At 34.5% G+C, this 23230-nt stretch overlaps 1 protein-coding gene across 2 annotated transcripts in view; it reads left to right on the top strand.

The window, feature by feature from the left end:
* ADAM10 (ADAM metallopeptidase domain 10) overlaps positions 1 to 23230 on the top strand; it is a 127642-nt gene that overhangs the window by 57622 nt on the left and 46790 nt on the right. For both annotated transcript variants that reach the window (XR_006729826.1, XM_045530224.1), the window contains exons 5-7: positions 7343 to 7443; positions 19712 to 19861; positions 22492 to 22584. Coding sequence is in view for 1 of the 2 variants with exons in the window: in XM_045530224.1 (XP_045386180.1) it covers positions 7343 to 7443; positions 19712 to 19861; positions 22492 to 22584 (344 nt within the window). In the remaining variant the exon portion in view is untranslated. The remainder of the gene's footprint in view (positions 1 to 7342; positions 7444 to 19711; positions 19862 to 22491; positions 22585 to 23230) is intronic.

Raw genomic sequence — 23230 nt, 5'->3', positions numbered from 1 at the left:
AAATTCAGTTAATATAATAAAGGTTGAATTACTTGATTGGATTTGGTGATTCATAGCATGTTATTGGAGGGATTACACCCTTGACTTGGACCTTGCAGTCAAGTTCTTAATCTGCCAGTCTACATAGAGGGGAGTAGTGAGGATGCAGGAAGTTGGTGTTTTATGCGTGGTTCTGTTGGGCAGAGAATCTGAACTATAAATATTCCCCCTCAGTGGAGTGGATGATTGAGAGTTAACTAGAGCAATTTCCTACTTAAGATGGTATCACAATATATGTATTATTTATATTTGTGTTTCCTACAACAGAACAAAAGCAAGAGGTTGGCATGCAAAGGAACTGGAAGAAAGGCAATAGATCTAAAGCTGATCTTTGTTTTAAAAGGCTGAATATCCTACACCCATGACTCATTCTTTGTGAAAGAATATGCTGTTTGGCCTTTTCAGGGGAACTACAGTGCATCCTATGATTTAGCATCTCAATGAGGGCTTATTCATTAGTTGAACAAAGGCCTTTTCTAGAATTGAGGATTATATTGTCAGTAATTTTAGAGGGAAAATGTCATTGGCCATTTATAGTTAATGTGATGACTAGAGAAAATGGGCTGTTTTAGAAGTTTTGAAGTATATGGGAAAAATGTTATGCTTGACCACCTTTTTTTCTATTGAGATAGCTTTGTGCTGACAGAATTTGAAGCATATGGAAATACTGCTTTGTTGCTTTGGAAATTTTTTTTTTTTGCCCTAAATTTTAAGCTTTCAAAAGGAATTTATATCTTTAATTCATCATATATAAAATACAATTAACAAAGAAATAAAACATTCTAATTCTTTTTAAATTCTCTAATTCTTGGTATTTCTAGTATTTTAAATTATAGTGTACTGAATAAATATTTTTTTTTTTCATTCCCCTGTACATTAATAACCAATAGTAAGAGAGTTTGAGTATTTTGATAAAAGATTTTAAAGTTCACAGGACAATTGTAATTTTTTTCCATTGATTGTTAGGATTGCTTTGCATAGTTTCAGCTTGCATGGCCAGTTTTATGGGCTGGCCCATACTGCTGTGGCGAAGCAAGGACTTCCTGGTGTTAACTAGGGGAATAAAATAGAGAATGGACTCTGGCATTAAGGAACTGCTTGAGGTTACAGATCATGACTTTTGAGTGAGAATAGTCATAGTTACCAGTTTTTCTCTAGCTCCATTCAGCTTCAGGAGTGTAGGTAGAGAGTTGAATTTAAACAGGATTTGGTTGAGAGTCAGGTGGGCTATTGTGGAGAACTAGGGAGTTGATGGTGAAAGCAGTAGAGTAATTATAGTGATAACTGACTATGGGATTTAGACTGAATAAGGAAGAGAAGGAATGTCCAGTGATAGACAATGAACAAGGTAGTAGGATTGGCAGATTGAAGGGTCTTACTGGTGTTGAAAGATTGTTAGAGTCTAGAAGGAATTTGCTGAAAAAATAAAGTGGTAGAAAGAAAGTAGGGTGTTGGAAGTTAAGATTATGAAGGCGTTACAGTTTTATTACTGAATCTAGGCTGTCTTTTCACTCTGGGGAGTAACATCCTGCTGTTCATGGTGGTTCTATTCTTAAGTTTCTACTGGCTTCCTCTCAACTCTTGTTGATAGTAGCCTATAGGCAGTGTGGTATTACTCTGAACACTGGCTATGGCACTTACGTGTGGAAGAGTGGTAGAAGAAAATACACTCTAATATCAGCTACACATACAATGTTATAAGCCTCTATGTGTGTGTGTGTGTGTGTGTGTGTGTGTGTGTGTGTGTGTGTGTAAATGTATCAACATGTGTATTTTACCAAGTAGGTGAGATACCCATGACAGTATTTGTTTGGTTACCTTAATCCAGTTGTTCAAATACCTAGCATCGGTGCCAATGTATTGATGATAACAGAGTGTCAATATGTTTAGTATTTTTAATATCTGGGAAGTTTTTATATTTTATTGGGATATTGTATAATAGGAATTGCTCATTATATATAAATCAGACATGTACATTATTCTTTGACTTCTCATATCATTACATTAAAGAAAATGATGTTACAGTTGTTTAAGATAGGGATATTTTTGTTCTGTTCCTAAATTTAGTAAGATGTTCAGCTAAATGCTGTGCACATGAAATTGTTCAAGTGTGTGGAAGCTATAAAATTCTTTCTTCTAGGAATATTTTGTAGTAGCTCTTTTGGGCCTGTGTAGGAGCAGATTCAAAATATATTTCACGGTATGCTTTGAATGAAGGTAAATCCTAGTTTCTGTCATGATCAGATTACTAAGTAGTATGTTATTTCTCAAATTTAAGTCAAATCAGGTATAGCAACTGATATATATCTTTAAGTATACTCATGGAACTAAATTATACATGGAAGCAAAAAAAAGTTTTTTGATGTATTCATTATGTGGTGGACTGTAACTAAACTGCTGATGAGCCTCACAGTTTATTGCTCTCTAAAACTTAAGATTTTATGTTGGGTAAATTCTCTTTTGAAAAACTGTTTGAAAAATGAAAAACTTATTTCTCCAAGCATATAAAATATTAAATCTGGGTGTTGTAGAGTCTGTAAGCTTTCATCTTTAGGAATTATTACTATACTCTGAGTATCAGTCTTCAACTTAACTATCTGACTGATTTTTGGGGGCAAAACTTGTATCTTTGAATGGGTAAAAACTAGTTATATATGAAAACCTTCAGAAAACAAGACAATAAAAGCACTGTATTAACACTGTTAAGGAATTGCTGATATGTTAGACCAAGATTATTTTGGAATTATCTGTGATAGGAAAAATTCGCCAAATACTAGTGGAGCTCAGACATAAAATGAATTCTTTTATTCTCCTTGACAAAAGTTTTCATCGTGAATTTAGGTAATGTTAACTACAATTCCAAACAGCCCCCAAATTCAGTGACAAAATGCACTATACGCCCATTTCTCACTGCCTAACAGTCTAATGTGAGTATTCCCTATCAGGCAGCTTTTCTTCAAGAACTGATTGAGGAATTCAGTCTCCTTTATTTTGTGCCTATACTATTGTACAGTTCCCAGGTTGTCTTTTTCTAGCCATTCAGAAGGGGGAAAGACCGTGGAGGATCTTGGCTGGTCACTACCCTTCTGCTTACACTCCTTCAGCTAAAACTTGGTTACATGCCACACTTAACTTGAGGCTGGGAAGTGTAGTCTAGAATTGTGCCCAGAATAGCAAAGAACCTTTTGACTATAGTCAATGACTGCCAAACTGTGCCAAGAGTAAAATTGTTTGTTTTTTCAAATAAAATCTGAAAATTTAAAAACTTTTTTTAAAAACTCGTTAAGTGATTGATACGCTGATATGAGGGGCCTTTGAAAGGTTATATATTTTGATAAACAGATTATTTCCACCCACCCAGCCCAGCATACTTTGTTGTTTGTTTGGTAGTGGTGAAGTATGAGGGATGGGGAAACCAGGCATGGCAGACATTTGGGGAAAGTTCACCTGAAAACTGGCTGTAAATGATTTAATCACAGGGCTTTTCTTTTGAAAGCCTAAGTTAAATAGTCTTTTATTTGGAAGTGGGTTCATCTCTGTGTGATAATGTGTCTGTCTGTGTTCATGTCACTGTGTGAGAGAGAGCAGTTTTTGGTATGGGGGTTATAAAGATGGTTTAAGAATTTTTAGGATAAATTAGAACAGTAGTTAAAAGATCTTTTGGGGTTTGTGTGTCTGTCTAATTCACCTCTGTAAGAATGTCATCAAATGTTGCTAAATATATATTTTTTTCATTAAACTTAAATTACCATAAGATAAAGTTAAAATTGGTTCTTATTAACTTAAGTATTAACTTTAGTCTAACAAATGTATATTAAGGCAGTACAAACTAACTCATAAAGAAACGAAGAATAGAACATAGTAAGTGAATCATAATTTAGTGGGTTATTACCCTGCAACAGAAATTAAAATAAAATTTTAAAAGTATATAAATTGGTCTCATCCATTTATATGGTAAAATATTTAATAAATTAGTACTCTGAAAGAATTTTTAACTTATTTGCCTAGTCACTGCCAGATTCAGCAGTAAGATTCATTATCATATTCATTATTGTTGCTAAAAAGTAGATAAAACGTTTCTTATCCATGATTTAAGGAAAAACTAGCCAAAGAATCATGTCACATTTTTAGTTACTGGAGGATAGACTATCCCAGTATTGGGGCAAAATATCATAAAATAATGGATATATAAATAACTAATATCAAGCTATAACTTGACTGTATGTGATAGTTAAAACAATTCGCAAAATACTGAGGGATCAAGTTTATTAACGGAATAAAGAACTTGTGTGTGTGTGTGTGTGTGTGTGTGTGTGTAGGTATACACGTATGTATATACTTGTCTATGACTATGCCTGTACATTTTTTCTTTGTTGATTGAAATGAGTGTTCCTGGTATGGAGGAACTTCATGAGCTGATGGTCCAGGCAAGCTAGGTTTTGTTAAGAATCTAGGCAAGGCTCATTGTGATATTTTCAGGTTAAAATTAATAGCAGAAGAAGGCATTGTGCTGCTAAGACCCCAAATCTACTAAAAGGTGAGAATTGAAAATCTTGGCATTTTATGCTGTAAAACTTTCCAGCCTTTGTGGTAGAATCTTATTAAATATATGTTGGGTGATACTGTACTTTCACTTTCTCAAAGCCAATCTTTGAAATAGTAAAACACTAAATATATCATTTTTTTTCCTCCCCAGCACTTCTTTAGTGTTAGTTTTCTACTTCAAAATCATTTGAGTACCACAGATACTGCAATCTTTTAGTTGTAACTTTTTTTTTGAAAATTTCAAACCTACAGAATAGTAGAATTACACAGTGAACACATGTGTATCCTTCCCCTGGATTGCCATGTTTTAACATTTACATCCTTCCCCTTCCCGTGCACTTTTTTGGGGAACCATTTGAAAGTAAGTTGCAGACATGAAACTTCACTGCTAAGTACTTCTCTGATCTCCTAAGAATATGTACATTTTCCTAAATAGCTATAATAATGTTTCAATCCTAAAAAGTTATCATTAATTAATATCATTTAATATACAGACTATAAAAATTATTTAAAATCTATAGTATTTCTTCAGTTGTCATAAAAATACCCTTTTAAAGCATGTGTTTATTATGTCTCTTTTAGTGTCTTAACTTATACCAGGCTCCCTTAGCCCCAGTTCCTGACTTTTTCTGTTTTTTTTTCTTTTTTAATGACACTGCATTTTTTTTCCTTGTGTCTAGATCAGTGACTTATAGAATGCCCCTCATTCTCAGTGTGTTTGATTATTCACTCATGATTAGATTTAGTTAAATTATTTTGGCAAGAATACTGGACATTTCTTAATGCATCACATCAGGAGGTACATAGTATCAGGTGGTCCTATGTTTGGTAATGCTAAATTTGATCACTTGGTAATTGAAGTGGTAATCAATCTCTCTGATCTGAAAGTACCTTTTCCCTTTATATTAATAATTAATAAATAATCTGTGGAATGATACTTTCAGAGACTGAATATCCTGTTCCCTCACAACTTTGACCCAATGGTTTTAGCAACCATTGATGATCCTTGCCTAAATCAATTTGTACATGTGGGGTTGCAAAATGGTAATTTTAATTATGTCATTCCTTTTATATTTATTGATTGAATTTTACAGCTGTTACAACCTTGACCTCTGATAAAAACTAATTTAAAGTTTAAATCAGAGCGGTTGTATTGGTGTAGATAGGTTGTCTATAGCCTTTACCTCCCACCTGCCAGTTTTTATTTGTATTTTAGTATTTAACTAGAATTTTCAGTGAAATACAGTTGACCTTTGAACAACACAGATCTGAACTGCGAAGGTCCACTTACATGTGATTTAAAAAAACTAAACTCAGGCCGGGCGCGGTGGCTCACGCCTGTAATCCTAGCACTCTGGGAGGCCGAGGCGGGTGGATCGCTCGAGGTCAGGAGTTCGAGACCAGCCTGAGCAAGAGTGAGACCCCGTCTCTACCAAAAATAGAAAGAAATGATTTGGACAGCTAAAAATCTATATAGAAAAAATTAGCCGGGCATGGTGGCACATGCCTGTAGTCCCAGCTACTCGGGAGGCTGAGGCAGTAGGATCACTTAAGCCCAGGAGTTTGAGGTTGCTGTGAGCTAGGCTGATGCCACGGCACTCACTCTAGCCTGGGCGACAAAGCGAGACTCTGTCTCAAAAAAAAAAAAAAACAAAAAACTAAACTCAGATGGAAAATACAGTATTCGTGGGATGTGAAACCCACATACACAGAAGGCCAACCTTTTCTAGATGTAGGTTACGCAGGGCTGACTTTGGGGTTTGAGTATGCCTGTATTTTGATATAGGGAGGGAATGTCCTAGAACTAATACCCCGAGTATACCAAGGGACAACTGTAGTTCCCTAATGTCCACTTGAGGTTCTAGATTTTCTTAAGAAACTACTTGCGGTGTTTATAATTATATTTCTGTGTATTACATTTATAAGCTACTTAAGGATTTTTCAGTGCTTCCTCTTCTACCCATGTCTTGGTGTTTTATTTTGCCAGTTCTTTTAATTGTGGTTACTAGATTGAATTATAAAATATGTTCATGAACTAAGGAAGACCATAACAAGGGAGAAGTATGCAGAACTTTGAAAGAGTGGAATGAACTTTTAAATGACTAAACTAAATGGAACCATTATCTTAGAACCAGTTCAGCTAAGGATAAATTAATCACTTTATTAAGGGAAAATAAATGATAAAATAGATACTGGTTTGTGAAGCAGAGCAGTCACTTGAATTATACATTGAGTAAATTTAAACTCAGTCTACTTTTACTATGCCATAGAGTATGTTTTTAGGTTACTTTTCCTTGAGGCCAATTGGCATTTGTGGAAAGAATTTAAACCAAATATAATATCAGCCTACCTGTAGTTCAAATTGAGGGGGCTTTATACATTTGTGGCATAGGAAATTTAATGTGTCTGAAGGGAAATTTATAAATTACAAATCAGGTAAATTGCAGTTTTAAGATGCTCTATGTATCTTAAGTGGGAAAGATTGGAAAAGTTAAATCCTGAATAATGAATAATTATTGTCCTTTTTTAGAACTCACAGATCATCCATATGATAAAAAACTAAAGACCAGTGATTTTTATTGAAGGAGAACTTAGGAACCTTCCAGATTTTAAAATAAAAATGCCTAGTTTAATGCCTTTCCCATAGGTGCTCAATAAGAATTTATGGCTTTCATTAATTATGACAGTTAATTTTTCATTTATAAGATAACTAGTTATATCTTAACATGTGACAATAATGATATTTCTTGTGTTTTAGACTATCCCCATAAATATGGTCCACAGGGGGGCTGTGCAGATCATTCAGTATTTGAAAGGATGAGGAAGTACCAGATGACTGGTGCAGAGGAAGTAACACAGGTAAGAATTTTAACACTAACTTGCATTTAAGAAATGGAAATGAACCTGGGCATATGTTTCTACCTTTAAAAAATGTATGTTCTAGAATTTCTGAGAGATTTACATCACTGTAAGAAAATAATTTATGTTTTTTAATGGTCAAAGAGGCCAGGTAACTTGCCACTAATAAAGAGGTGGTGCTGAAATTTGAATACAAATATGCATGACTGAAAGAACATTGTATTACATGTCTAAAATATACTCTGCTTTACTTTTTTGGTGGGGTGGGGGGGAGACAGAGTGTCACTCCCTTGCCTAGGCTGGAGTGCAGTGGTACAATCATAGCTTCACTGCAGCCTCAAACTACTGGGCTCAAGCAATCCTTCTGCTTCAGCCTCCTAAGTAGCTAGGACTACAGGTGTGTATCACCATGCCTAGCTAATTTGTAATTTTTTTTGTAGAGATGGGGTCTTGCTATGTTGCCCAGGCTAGTCTTGAACTTCTGGCCTCAAGTGGTTTTCCTGCCTTGGCCTCCCAAAATGCTGTGATTACAGGTGTGAGCCACCATGCCTGGCCTTGCCTTACATGTTTTATTATATAATAAAAATAATTGAATCTGAATTTGTGTTTCATATAAAAGTAAATATTTGTATTAGTATTAAAATTAGAGTGACCAACTTGCCCTGGTTTGCCTGGTGATTCCCCACTTTTAACACTGAAATTCTGTGTCCCTAGACAAATCAGTCTGGTTCATCACCCTAATAAAAAATCTCAGTGCTTATAGACATTTTAATTGTAAGGTTTTTGTGGGTATTTTTTTTTTTTGCCATTTGGCTGATTGCTCTTTTGTTCTTTTTTTCCTGTGGCCTCCTTTTTCTTTAGTCATGGGTGACAGGTTATAATTATTCAAAACATAAATTCAAAATGAGAAAACATTTTTTCTTTTATGATAAAACATTTATTGTATATTTTGGACACCATTTGTAAAAGTAAAGTAGTAGAGTGGAGTAATGTTTCTTGAACCATGAAGATTTGTAGTTAGATCTGTTTCTTGATCTGCAAAATGGCATAAACAATTCTATTTCAGATGGGTCTTTTTAATATTAATTATTCTGACATTCATTGAACAAGTATATATTGATCTTTTGCCACATGTCAGAATCTGGTAAGTTCTTGGAATATGTGAAGGTTAAGATAAAGGTTTGTTCTCAAAAAGCATATGGTTTAATTGGAGACACAGAAATAATTTAGGGTAGTAAGAGTTAGAAGCACAGTGATACTCTGCACGCAAGAAGAGTAGCTAACCTAGCCTTGGAGGTATTTGAGGGCAATAATCAGAAACTTAAAGAATAAACAGGCGGCCAGGCACAGTGGCTCATGTCTATAATCCTGGCACTTTGGGTGGCCAAGGCAGGAGGATCACCTTGAGGCCAGGAGTTTGAGACCAGTCTGAGCAACATAGTGAGACCCTGTCTCTACAAAATATTTAAAAATTGGGTGTGGTGGTGCACAGCCATAGCCCTAGCTCCTTGGGAGTCTGAGGCAGCCTGGGTAACAAAGTGAGACCTGTCTCTTAAAAAAAAAAAAAAAAAAGCAGGAATTAGGTTAGCCATGAGAAGATGGAAAGAATATTACAAGCAGGAGAAACAATATATTCGAAAGCCAGAGAAATAGAAAGATCAGTAAAGAATCTTTTACTTGGGGGGTAGAGTTCAGGACTGGAGTCTGGGAGACTGATGAGAAGTTGTTGCATATATTCAGTTGAGAAATCATAGTGGCTTGTACTAATATATCAGCGACATGGATGGAGGAAACGAGACTACAGATGGCTGGATATGATAGGAGAGTTTAGCAGGGTACCTTGATGTAACATTAATATACAAAAGTAGGTTACATTTATTTATGTCAGCAGTAGACTGCGAGAAATATAGTGAGAGGACATCATTAATAATAATATCAAAGAATATCATATATTACAGAATAAATGTAACAAAGAATTATAAGACCAGTATAAGGAAAATCAAAACTTTATAAAAATGTTAAGGAAGATAGATTTTAAATAAATGGAGAGATACACTATGTTAATGGAAAATAATATTTAATATAAAAATGTCAGTTCTCCCCTTATTAGTATATAGATTCAATGCAAGTCTAATACAAATTACAGCTGGCTTAATCACAATACTCATGGGCCTAAAATGCAAAAAAAAAAGGACTAGGAAGCAGGGCCCATCTAGAGGTGGTAAGCAGGAAACAGGGATTTACCCTAGAGGGTGTTATGATTTATTATAGTAATTGAGAATGTGATATTAGTGAGAGGGAAAAATTGCCTAGGGGAATAAAATTGAGTGCTTAGGAACAGACCATATATATATGAATCAAACTTCATGTGGTAGAGTTGTAATCCCAAGTTAGTAAGTAAAAGGAGGGAGCACTGAATAAGTGGAGCCAGAAAAAATGTTAATCTGTTTGGAAAAAGATGAAGTTAGATCTCCATCTCATACTGTATTTACAATAAAAGAAAACTCCTGTAAAGTATTAAATGTCTAAAATGAAACTTCAAAACTCATAGTTCTCCCTTTCCAGCTATGATGGAATATCTGATATCCAACTAGGCCTCGTGGCAGTGAACAACTAGAAAATGGAACAAAATACATGAAACAATTACTCTCAAACATTGGGCAACAGGCAGTGCAGGATTGAGATCTCTGAGAGCAGCAAAATAAATATCTGTGTGATTTCCTTACCTTTTTACTTGAATCAAAATTTCAGATATGGAACAGGGAAGGGTATCTCAAAAAGAGCAAGAAGTACACAGCGGTCTTGCTGAGTTGAGGAGTCAGAGATTAAAGTTCAGGAAGATTGAGATGTCTGTACTCAGGGCAGAACACCTGAGAGGAGATAGCTGTGATGAGAAAAAGCCCCAGGTATATCTGCAGAGGGGTTCCCTTGAATCTTAGCTGAATCCTAAGCTGTGCCTGCATAGGGTAAGATTCTATGAGAAAACCATGAGATAAAGAAAAACTACTGGGGACTCTGAAATGAGCAATTATTAGGAATTATACTTGATAGAGATCCCAAACCACGGTACATGTAGGGCTAACGTAGCCCTATGGTAAAGGCTAGTCCAGACTTGCTGTAACTAAGCAGGGAAAGAAGCCTCAAAAAAGTCAAGATGATTTTCAAATTAATTACCTGCCTATCAATAAAAAGATCAAAAATATTTGTTAAAGGAGACACTAAATCCAGATACTTAACAATGTAACTTCACAACGTTTAGCATTCAAGGAACATTACTATATGACAAGAAATGTAAAAATGTGATCTATAATGAGGAGAAAGACCACCCAGGTAGAAACAGAACCAGTATGTGTAGGCATTAACAGACAGAGTCTTTAAAACAATTATTATTATTAATATGTTCAAAGAATTAAAGACATGCATATAAAAAGGAGATAGTAGAAATTCTAATGAAGAACCAAATGGAACTTCTAGATTGAAAAATACATTATCTGAAATGAAAAAATTAGTGGGTAGGCTTAAGAGAAAATTATTGCAGAACTCAACATGAGTAAATTTAAATAAAGGAAAATAAAACAATAGACATTATCCATATCTAAGCACAGAGAGAAAATAATTGGAGTCCAGGAAGAGGAGATGCAGAAAAAAGTATTTAAAAATTAATGCCTCCAAATTTTTCAGATATGAAGAAAAATTTCAATCCATGGTCCAAGAAGCTCAATGAAACTCAAGCAGGATAAACACAAAGAAAACCATACCAGGGTTTATTATAATTAAGTTATTGGAAACAGCTGGAAATGAGAAAACCATAAAAGCAGCCAGAGAAAAGAAGATACATTTACATAGAGGGGAACAAAGATAAGTATAACTGCTGACTTCTCATCACACAGTGCAAACCAGAAGACATAGAATGACATCTTCAAAGGATTGAAAGAAAACGTGGCAAACTAGGATTCTGTGTTCTGTGAAAATAATTTTCAAAAATGAGAGCAAATTAAAGATCATGTCAGACAAACAAGATCCGAGAGAATCTGTCTCTAGGAGATCCACACTGCAAGAAATGTTAAAGGAAGTTCTTCAGGTAGAAAAAGGATACCAGATGGAAACTCAGATCTATACAACGAGTGAAGAGCATAAAATAGTAAATATGTAGGTAAATAGAAGGACTTTTTTCTTACTTAAAAATTTTCTTCAAGAGATTATTACTTAAAATGATAATAATGTATAATGGGTTTGATATACAAAGAATCAAAATTTATGACAGTAGCATAAAAGACAAGGAAAAATGGAACTGCATTGTTGTGTTTCTTCCGCTACGTGAAGTAGCACAGTTTTGGCAGGTAGAATGTTCTATGAAAAAGATGGATATTGCAGACCTTAAAGCTGAGGTCAGTAAATTATGGCCCCAGGGCCAGCTGTTTGTTTTTGTAAATAAAGTTTTATTGGAACACAGCCATACCCATTCATTAACTCATTGTCTTTGGCTGCTTTTGCACTGTAGTGGCAGAGTTGAGTAGTTGTGGCAGAGACCATGTGATCCAAAAGTCTAAATATTTATTTATCATTAGGCCTTTTAAGAAAAAGTTTGTAGGAATGTCCTCTGCCCTGGAGCAACCAATGAAAAAAATAAAGGTGATACAGCTAACAGGTCAATAAAAGATATCAAATATAATTAAACATGCTTGGTTAATTCAAAAGAAGGTAGGGAAAGAGAAAGAAAAGAACAAGGACTAGATGGAACAAATGGAAAATAAATAGCAAGATGGTAAGTTTAAATCTAACCATATCAGTGATTATATTAAATATAAATGGACTAAACAACATAAATTAAAAGCTGAGATGGTTAGTGATTTAAAAAGCCAGACCAAATCTGTCTAAAAGAAATACAATTTAAGTGTAAAGACATAGAGTTTAAAAGGATGGCAAAGCATATATCATACAAGCACTACTCATAAGAATTTTAAAGTGACCATATTAATATCAAACAATACATTTCAGTCCATAGAATATCACTAGAGACAAAGAGGGACCTTTCTTAATGATAAAAGTATCACTTTATCAAGAAGAAACAACAGTTCTAAATGTTAGTTAATAGTGTAGTTACTGTTAGAGCTATGAACTGCATGAAGGAAAAACTGACAACTGAAGGGAGAAATGGAAAACTGCACAAATTACAGCTTGGAGATCACACTCCTTTTTGAGTAGACAAGTTGATAGATTGATAGAGCAAGTAGACAGAAAATCAGTAAGGATAAAGAGCACTTGAACACCACTGTCAAACAACCTGAGCTAATTGACATTTATAGAACTCTCCACTCAACAATGGTAGAATACACAATCTTTTCAAGTGCATGTGCAACATTTGCTAAACGTATACTAGGTCATAAAGGAAGTCTTGATAAGTTTAAAAGGGCTGAAATTATACAGAATAGTTTCTTAGGTCTCAAGGGAATTAAATTAGAAATCCACAACAAAAATTCTGGAAAATCTCCAAATATTTGCAAATTAAATTGCAAACTTCCAAATAATGCAATTTGTGAAATCATTTTGAACTGAATGATAACAAAACCACAAAATAAAAAACTTTGTGAGATTCAGGTCAAGCAGTGCCTAAAACAAAATTGAAAACTTTAAATGATCATGTTAGAAGAGAAGAAAGGTCTAGAAATCAGTCATATAAGCATCGATTTTTAAAGAGCTAGACAAGGCAGTACAAATTAAACCCTAAGTAAGTAGAAGGAATAAAGCAACAGGTAAGAGTAGATATGAATGAGGTGGAAAACAACAGAGAAAATCAATTGAAGAGATTAATATGATTGATAAACTTGTAGCTAGTCTGATCAAGAAATAAAGAGAAAACACAACCCTATCAGAGATGAAAGAGGGGATATTATTGTAGATATTAAGTGCATGTTTTCAATACCTTGAACTAATAAATTCAGCAATATCACTTTAATAGGCAAATTCCTTTAAAGACACAAATCAAGAAAAACAGCACAAGCAATAATATATGTGAGTGTGTATGAATGAGATTACATTGATATTTAATAATTTTCTTTCAAGGAAAACCTTAAGCCCAAATCTAATTTCACCGTTGAATTTCAAATATTTAGGAAAGAAGAAATACCAATCTTACATAAAGTCCTTAAGGAAGTAAAGGAAAAGGGAGAACTTCTTAACACATTTTATGAGGCCACTGTTACTGTGACATTCATACCAGACAAAGACATTACAAGAAAACTAAACTGCAGGCTAATATCCTCCATTTCTTAAACAAATTTCTTCAATTTCTTAAATAAAATACTAGCAAATGAAATCCAGCAATAGATGAAGAATATAATACATAATGGTCAAATGAGGTTTACACAAGAAATGTAAGATTGGTTAACATTAGAAAGCCAATAAATATAATCCATCATGTTAACATAATAAAGGAGGAAACCCCTCTGATTATCTCAGTAGACTAGTAAAAAAACATATGTCAAGTTTCAACACCCAATACTTGGCAAACTAAAAAGAGAAGGAAACAGCCCCAGACCTCTATAAAAAACTGATAGCAGGTACTTTATTTAATAATAAGAGACTAAATCCCTTTCCCCTAAAACCAGGAATAAAGAAAGGTTGCTATTCTCACTTTTACTCAGCATAATAAGACAAGAAAAAGAAATGAAAAGTATATAGATTATAAAGGAGTAGTTAAACTGCCTTTGTTTTAGGTAATACATGAGTATGTCAGGAAAATCCTAAAGAATCTTGGAAAAATTACTAGAAATGATAAGCAAACTTATCAAAGGCATAAAGTCAGTATGCAAAAATTAATTGTATCCTATGTATTGGCAATGACATTTAGAAAATGAAATTTTACAAATCATCTAAAAATAGCTTCAAAAATACAAGATACTTAGAATAAATTTAATGAAGTATGTGTAAGATGAATATATGAAGAAACTACCAGATATTGCCAGGAAAAATTAAGTATCTAGGCTGGGCGTGGTGGCTCACGCCTGTAATCCTAGCTCTGGGAGGCCGAGGCGGGTGGATCGCTCGAGGTCAGGAGTTCGAGACCAGCCTGAGCAAGAGTGAGACCCCGTCTCTACTAAAAATAGAAAGAAATTATCTGGCCAACTAAAAAATATATATACAAAAAAATTAGCCGGGCATGGTGGCTCATGCCTGTAGTCCCAGCTACTCGGGAGGCTGAGGCAGTAGGATCGCTTAAGCCCAGGAGTCTGAGGTTGCTGTGAGCTAGGCTGATGCCACGGCACTCACTCTAACCCGGGCAACAAAGTGACACTCTGTCTCAAAAAAAAAAAAAAAAAAAAATTAAGTATCTAAACAAATGGAAAAATATGAGAAGTATACTGTGTTCATGATTGGAAGACTCAATGTTAATATGTCAGTTCTCCCCAAATTGTTCTGTAGTAGTGCGATCTCTATCAGAAATCCCAGTAACGATTTATTTAGTAATTGGCAAACCGATTCTAAAAGTTACACTGAAATGTAAAGGACTTAGAATAGACAAAACAATTTTTAAAAAAAGAACAATGCTGGAGAATTTATACTGTCTGATTTTAAGACTTACTATAAAGCTACATTGTCATCTTGCCCTAAGGGTAAACATATAGGTCAGTGGAACAGAATAGAGTCCACATGGTCAGGTGATTTTTGTAAAGGTCCCAAGGTAATTTAAAGGAGGACTAAAAACAGTCTTTTCAACAAATGTTATTGGAACTATTAGATATCCATATGAACAAAAAAATTGAGATGTACCCACACATCACACTAATATTAAAAATGGAAAATAGACGTATATGTTAAAGCTAAAACTTGTAGGAAAAAACATAGGAGAAATTTTTGTGACTTTGGGATAGATAATTTCTTAAGGCACAAAAGTACCTTGCCAAAAAAACAATATGGAATATAAATGAGACTGCATCAAAATCAAGAACTTTGCCTCAGAAGACACAGTTAAGAAAATAAAAACAAGCCACAGACTGTGAGAAAATGTTCACAAAACATCTGACAAGAGTACTCCAGAATATGTAAAGAACTCATAACTCAATTTTTAAAAAACGCACAAATCCCAATTTAAAAAATGGGCAAAGCATTTGAAAAGACACTTCACAAAAGAAGATATTAAAAATATTTTGGATTTTGAACTAGAGAAGCACTTTGAATAAAAAAAGATTGATATATTTTACTATATGAAAATTAGGAACAGAAGACACCTTAAAGTGAAGATAGGTTATAAACTTTGAGAAATACAATGCATAAAATTAATAAAGAATTGTTCAGAAATAAAGAAGTATTCCTTCTCCTGATTAGAATAACTAATAAAAACTAACCTAGCCTCAAAATATAAATATTTAAAAAATATTTATTTATATGTGTGTATATTTGCATACATGTAGTTGTGGATGTATGTATCTATTTGAAGGCATTGAAAAGATAACAAGGCTGTGAAGAATTAGACCAAGATCTTAGAGAAAGTGTACATTTAGAAATGTGAGCCTGGCATTTGGGTATACCTTTCTCTAGGTGTATCTTCCAGTTCCTGAGGAGGTAGCTGAGAGACTGAGAAGGTGAGTAGAACTGTCCAGACTCGTGAGGCTAAGGATGAAAGTGTTGTTTAGGGTCTACTCAGAAAGAACTTTAGGTTGGGACCTTGAAGGGCTACTCCCTAGGAGTTAAGGTGAATCAGAAAGTGTTCAGCCTCCTCTCATAGGGATTAAAGTTTCATCTCACATCTTCTTAATATCTGATTGGATTACAGTGATCCAGGATTAGGAGTACACCAGGCCTAACTGCTTACCAGAAGTGAGGGTAAACCTCTTAAGAAAGATACCATCACCTCAAACCTCCTCTTATATCTGTGGTTTTCCATATGTATTTTCTGACACTCAGTTCAAAATAACCAGCATATGAACAAACAAAACAACATGAGAAGAATAAGGGAATTAACAAAGAAAGCCATTTAAAAATACCTACATAATGAAATTATCAGACACAGACTTTAATATGTTCAAGTCATAAAGACAAAATTTAAAATTTCAGCAGAAAATTGAAAATGAACAAAAGAACCTGATGGAAATTTTAGAATTAAAAAATACAGCAACAAATTAAGAATTTGATGGATTTAGATCTAGATAGTATGGTACAAGAAGAGAGCAAGCCACTAAGAAACAAAAGGATGGAAAATGCAGAAAAGAGCATAAGAGACATAGATGATACTTTAAAAAGGTCTAACAGCTGGGCGTGGTGGCTCATGCCTGTAATCTTAGCACTCTGGGAGGCCGAGGTGGGAGGGTTGCTGAAGGTCAGGAGTTCGAGACCAGCCTGAGAAAGAGTTTCGAGACCAGCCTGAGCAAGAGTGAGACCCCGTCTCTACTAAAAATAGAAAGAAATTAGCTGGACAACTAAAAATATATAGAAAAAATTAGCTGGGCATGGTGGTGCATGCCTGTAGTCCCAGCTACTCGGGAGGCTGAGGCAGAAGGATCGCTTGAGCCCAGGAGTTGGAGGTTGCTGTGAGCTAGGCTGCCACAGCACTCTAGCCCAGGCAATAGAGTGAGACTCTGTCTCAAAAAAAAAAGAAAAAAGGTCTAACATATGTGTATTGATATCCCAGAAGGAGAAAACTGGAGAGTCAAGTAAGGCCAGGTAATGTCTGAGAATTTTCCAAGTATTTAATATAACAGAGACATCAGACGACAGATTCATTAAGTCCTATAATTTGGGCAGGACAAATACTTCACATCGAAAACAATATCTTTATTATTATTATTAGAAATTGTGAAAACCAAAGATGTAATCTTAGAAGCAAACAGTGGGAAAAAAGTTTAATCACCTTTAAAAGGTGAAGCACCATAAAAATGGCAGCTCATTTCTCATTGGAAAGAGTTAAAACCAAAAGACAGTAACATGTTCTGAAACAGAATAACTGCCATCCTAGAATGCTATACTCAGTGAAAACAGATAAAAGTAAAATAAAGGCATTTCGAATTGAGAGTTTAGCCAGCAGACCACACTAAAAGGTTTTTTCCTAGTGAAAAGATTGTGGACTCAAATGGTGACTTGTAGATGAAGGATTGGATAAAGAACAACACAGTGGATAATTCTAAATGAATATTGACTGTCCTACAAAGCATTAATAATAAAGACTTGTGTGATTATATTTATTTGTATGTTCTGTATATGTATATATAGAGAGGTAAATTGGGAGTGAGAAAAATGTAATTAAAGTGTTCTGAGGTTCTTGTATTCTCTATGAGCAGATAAAGGTTCTAATTTATATTTGACTCTGGTAAGCCAAGGATTATATTAGTGAAATATATAACTATACAAAGCTAATAGAAGGAAATCAGTAGAATAATGAAAAGCAAAAATCCAAAAGAAGGCAAGAAAGGAGAGAAAGAAAAATACAGAGGATAGACAAATAGGAGATAAATAATAAAATTGAAGATTTAAACCCAAATATATTGGTGATTAATTATATTAAAAGGTAAGTGGGTTAGATGTACTAATTAAAAAAGATCAGACTGGATTTAAAAAAAACAACACAAATTATTTTACTAAAGCTACCCCTAAAATATAAGGGTGTAGAAAGATTGAAAGTAAAAGGGTGTAAGATATAAAATTTGCTGACTCTAATGAAGATTTTATCTGTTAATATCAGACAAAGTAGGCTTTAAGGCAAAAAAGCATTACTGAAATAGATACGTCATAAAGATAAAAGTTCAGTTCCCCAGGGTGTTCTAACAATCTTAAGTTTGTATGTCCATGAGATCAGAACTTCAAAAATACATAAAGCAAAAATTGACAAAGCTAAAAGTAATAGAAAAATCATATGATGGGAGATTTCAGTTCACTTCTCAATAACTAAGCGTGAGACCCTGTCTCTGCCAAAAAATAGAAAAATTAGCTGGGCGTGGTGGTGCACACCTGTAGTCCCGGCTACTTGAGAGGCTGAGGCAGGAGGATCGCTTAAGCCCAGGAGTTTGAGGTTGCAGTGAGCCATGATGACATCACTTCAGTCTAGCCTGGGCAACAGAGCAAGACCCCGTTTCCAAAAAAAAAAAAGAAAAAAAATCAAAGACCCTGTCCCTCCGCCTCCCCCAAATTCAATTTGGGTTCTGTGCCATCAAAATTTACTTAAGATGGCACTTTTAGATGTTGACAAGTGTTTGAGGGCTTAGATTTAGTAGCAGTAGTAATTCTTTAAAGAAATACTTACTGAACATCTCCTGGTTGCTGCCAAGTCTGTGTTAGGTGATAGCAGTATAGTGAGAAAGAAATACAGTGATAGTTTCTTCTTTCCAGAGGTTATATTCTAGTGGGTGATATAATGGTGGTGGGGTGGGGACAGAAATTACAAATAATCACACAAATAAATGTAAAGTTGCACTATGTTAGGGACATTGGTACATGGTTCTGTGTAGTGGTATAATGAATGAATGGACCTTTTCTAAGTCTGAAGGAAGACATTAATAAGATCAGAAGAGGCAGCATCAGCATGTGCAAAGACTATGACAGGAGACAGACTGTGTGTTGGAAGCCTGGATAGAAAGCTTGTGTAGCCATACCACAGAGAACTAGAGTAGTAGGGTCTCTTTGTGAAGTAATATATGAGTAATGCTTACCTGGACAGGTAAGTAGAGGCTGTGCATTGCTGGTTTTAGCAGAACATATGAGGAATTTAGGGCTTTATCTTTAGACTATAGGAAGTCATTGAAATATATTATGGAGATGGGTGACATGTTCAAAGTTACATTTTGAAAAGATTGCAGTATGGAGAATAGATCTAAGGCCAGTAGTGGACATGGATTGATTAAATCAATCTTACTAAAGTACTCTAGGTAAAGAAGTAATGGTAGCTTGGGTAACAGTGGTGGAGCAGAGACAATGGGTAGATTCCCTAAGTATTTAGAAGATAAATTTGACAGGAAAGGTTGGATATTAGATATGAGGTAGAAGAAGAAAGCAAAGTATTATAAACTTAAAAACTTGCTTTAGATTTAAATGAATACATATTAAGAGTTAGGTTTTGAAAATGTTTAAAAGTGAAGGATATGCTTGAATAAATAGTCATCTGTGGCAAATATTATGAGACTAAAAGTAATGTTTATGAATGTTTCATGGTAGCAGAAATACCTATGGTGTTACATAATAAAGCAGAATATCAACTTGTTTATAATATGTATTCTTAACTATATAAAATTGTAGTACTAGAGCATACTAATTATCAGAAATGACTCTTTTTGATGTATAGACACCTCAAGAACAACATGCTGCTAATGGTCCAGAACTTCTGAGGAAAAAACGTACAACTTCAGCTGAAAAAAACACTTGTCAGCTTTATATTCAGACTGATCATTTGTTTTTTAAATATTATGGAACACGAGAAGCTGTGATTGCCCAGGTATTTATATTATGCACTATTTTAGGAGTTCTCATGTTTTCTTATTGTTTTATTATACCTTTAAAAATTAAAGTTAGCAAGTATATATCTCATTTTGGGGAAAAAAAGTGTTTTCAGTTGCTATGTGGCAAAATGTGTAAGGTAAGTAAACAGATAACTGAAAGACCAGTTAAGGTATTTCAGTGTCATTCAAAAGAGAGGTATAAGAAAGTGATTTCCTGAAAGACATGATGACACTGAAGGTTAGTTTTGGAAAGAGAGTTAAATTTTCTAAGTTACATTATTATTTGCACTTGTGTTTTCTCAGCCCTAAAGTATAAAGTTTTGAAGATACCCTTCAAAATGTCCTTCATGTTGAAGGTACCTAGTGAGAATTTGGTGAATGTATTTTTGACCCAAAGGATTTGTGACTGGGATGATGGAGGTAGCACTAGTATAAATGATAGAATTCATTTAGGTGGTGGGGTTGAGCTTATTTTTAGATATGTCTGAAAGCCAGGTGATCATTCCCGTAGGATTTTGAAAGTGTGGAACTGGAGCTTAGAGAAGTTTAGCCTTGAGCTTTCTGTATGAAATTGAAGGGTACAAAAGAGATAGTGAAAATGTAGGAAGAGAATGAAATCAAAAGAGAAAAAACTGGAATATATCTGTATATAGTGAATAGGAGGAGGAAGAGAAGCTAGTAAGGAAAAATTTAATAGTTCAGGAGGCTGGAGATTATGTAGGATTAGCCAAGGAATAAACAAGTTTTAAGACAAAGTACATAATTGTGTCATTGCAGAGATATCAAAAAAAATGATCACAAAAGGTAATTAACTTTTAGTTGTTAGATTATTGATGAGCTTTAAGTAAGGTTTTATAGTAGAATGTGAGGCTGAAAACATTGCAAGCAGTAAGTTTGGCAAAGACAGTGAAAGTTTCAAGAAAAGTGAAAATAGAAAATATGGTGGTTTAGAAATAATATGGAATATTTGGGGGTAAAGGGAGTTCAGGGATTATGTGAACAAGTTGACAGGAAGGGGAAAAAATTCAGTAGAGAAATAATGTAAGATATAAGTGAAAGAAATACTGATGTTCTTGAATATCCACAATGTCTTTTGAAGAAAAATGTTCTTGAAGATACTCTAAGAGTTGGAATCAGGAATAAAGAAAAGTTACCTTTTAAGAGGAAGAGTTACCCTTTGAGGAAGATAGAGATGGATAAAGATAGGGAAATTTGAAGATAAAGAGAGGGGAAAGTCGAGATGAACTTTCAGTAAAATATGAAGTATGATCTACTGTGGAGAAATGTTTGAGCCACCACTGTTGGGAAGGGAGTAGAAATAGTGAGCATTGGATAAAAGAATGCTAGGCTCAGCTGTGATTAGAAAGCATGACTTTATAGTGGACTCTATGACTTTCATTAGCAATGTTTGGCAGCTTGGGCTACCTTTGAAATTATTATTGTTACTACTTTTACTTGACCATCTTGTTTTATATTTATACAGTTTCTTCAAAAATAGTTTTGAAAGTGTACATACATGTTTTCACATAAAAATGGTAGCAAGAGTGCTTTTTATAAATGAAGTTGGGAAGGTTGTATACAGAGTGGTTTAGCAGCTAGAGAGTTTAGTTGGGAGTTGGCTAGGTAAATAAATGCTTTTGTGTTCTATCACCATGCTTACTCCTCCTAGAATTTAGCAAAATCTGAATATATCTTTTTTATATTTATGTTACCTCCCTCCTCCCTTTCTTTGCTAGAATAAACGTCTGTAAATATATAGGACCTTCTGTATTTTGTTCACCACTATATTCCCTGCACCTAAAACAGTGCCTAGTATATAGAAAGTGGTCAGCAAAGCTTACGGAATATGTACAAGTACAGCAATAGAAGGATTAAAGTCAGGGAATGATTGAGCATCCTGATATTATCAGGCAAGTTGCAAGGATAAACAGAGAAAAATACTCCAGGCAGAGGAAGCATGTGAAAAGGCATGGATGTGTGACATTGTAGGATGGATTGAGGAAACAAAATTTTTATGTGACTGAAACAAGAGTGTATGTTTGCTGTTGGCCAGGGAAGAATCTGGAAAAGATACAGAATCTCCCCTCTCAGCCCAGCTATCCAGTATATAATGTATCTAGTATATGTTGTAGGCATTTTAAAATTTGAATGTGGTGGGCCGGGTGCGGTGGCTCACACCTGTAATTCTAGCACTCTGGGAGGCCGAGGCGGGCGGATTGTTTGAGCTCAGGAGTTCGAGACCAGCCTGAGCAAGAGCGAGACCCTGTCTCTACTAAAAATAGAAAAGAAATTATACGGACAGCTAAAAACATATATATATATATATATATATATATATATAGAAAAAATTAGCCGGGCATGGTGGTACATGCCTGTAGTCCCAGCTACTCGGGAGGCTGAGGCAGGAGGATTGCTCGAGCCCAGGAGTTTGAGGTTGCTGTAAGCTAGGCTGATGCCACGGCACTCTAACCTGGGCAACAGAGTGAGACTCTGTCTCAAAAAAAAAAAAAAATTGAATGTGGTGGAACATGAATAATTAATTCTTGATTTTGGAAATGGAAATTAATAATCTTTTTCATATTTCAATATTGCCTCTAAAATACTGTTCTTTTTTTTAAATTGACAGATATCCAGTCATGTTAAAGCAATTGATACAATTTACCAGACCACAGACTTCTCTGGAATCCGTAACATCAGTTTTATGGTGAAACGCATAAGAGTAAGAAACTTCAATAGTTACAAACATTTAAAAAGTGAAACAGTTGGAATCATGTTTACAAAAAGAAAAATGCTTCCTTGTTACTTCATCTTTATATGCATTTAATAGTTGAAATTAAATTGTATCTACTGATGCAGTTTATCTTTACTCTTGGCATTTACACACACACACACAGATACTTGGGTTTATGATTTGAGAATTAAAGGCCTTAATCTGGACTACAATAGAGGTAAAATACTATCTAATCTGATTAATATACCATCAAGAAAGCCCTAACCTCTCAATAATTGCAGATATACTATTTGACTTCCCTCCCCCATCCCCCAACATTATTCCCCAGTTTCTGAAGATTTGCCTTGTGCAATATTTTTTGGTATGTATTCCATTTGGTGCATCAGGAAAGAAGGAGGATAGATGCAGGGTTTAAATATTAAATAAAATTGGAACTTGGAAAAACATTGAATACTATAATCTCCTTGAAAATTCACAGCTCACACTAAAATATATCAAGTTTTAAGAAGTCCCGCAGGAAAGAAACCCATACTTTTCTAAACTACTTTGACCATGGAACCTTTTTAAAATTAACATTAACTGAGATTCCAAAATACTGCAGAACACATTTTGAGAAATGCTAATCCAGAGCCAC

Source organism: Lemur catta, chromosome 1, assembly GCF_020740605.2.
Source record: "Lemur catta isolate mLemCat1 chromosome 1, mLemCat1.pri, whole genome shotgun sequence".
NCBI lineage: Eukaryota > Metazoa > Chordata > Mammalia > Primates > Lemuridae > Lemur > Lemur catta.
This window is presented reverse-complemented; position numbering and strand designations above follow the sequence as displayed.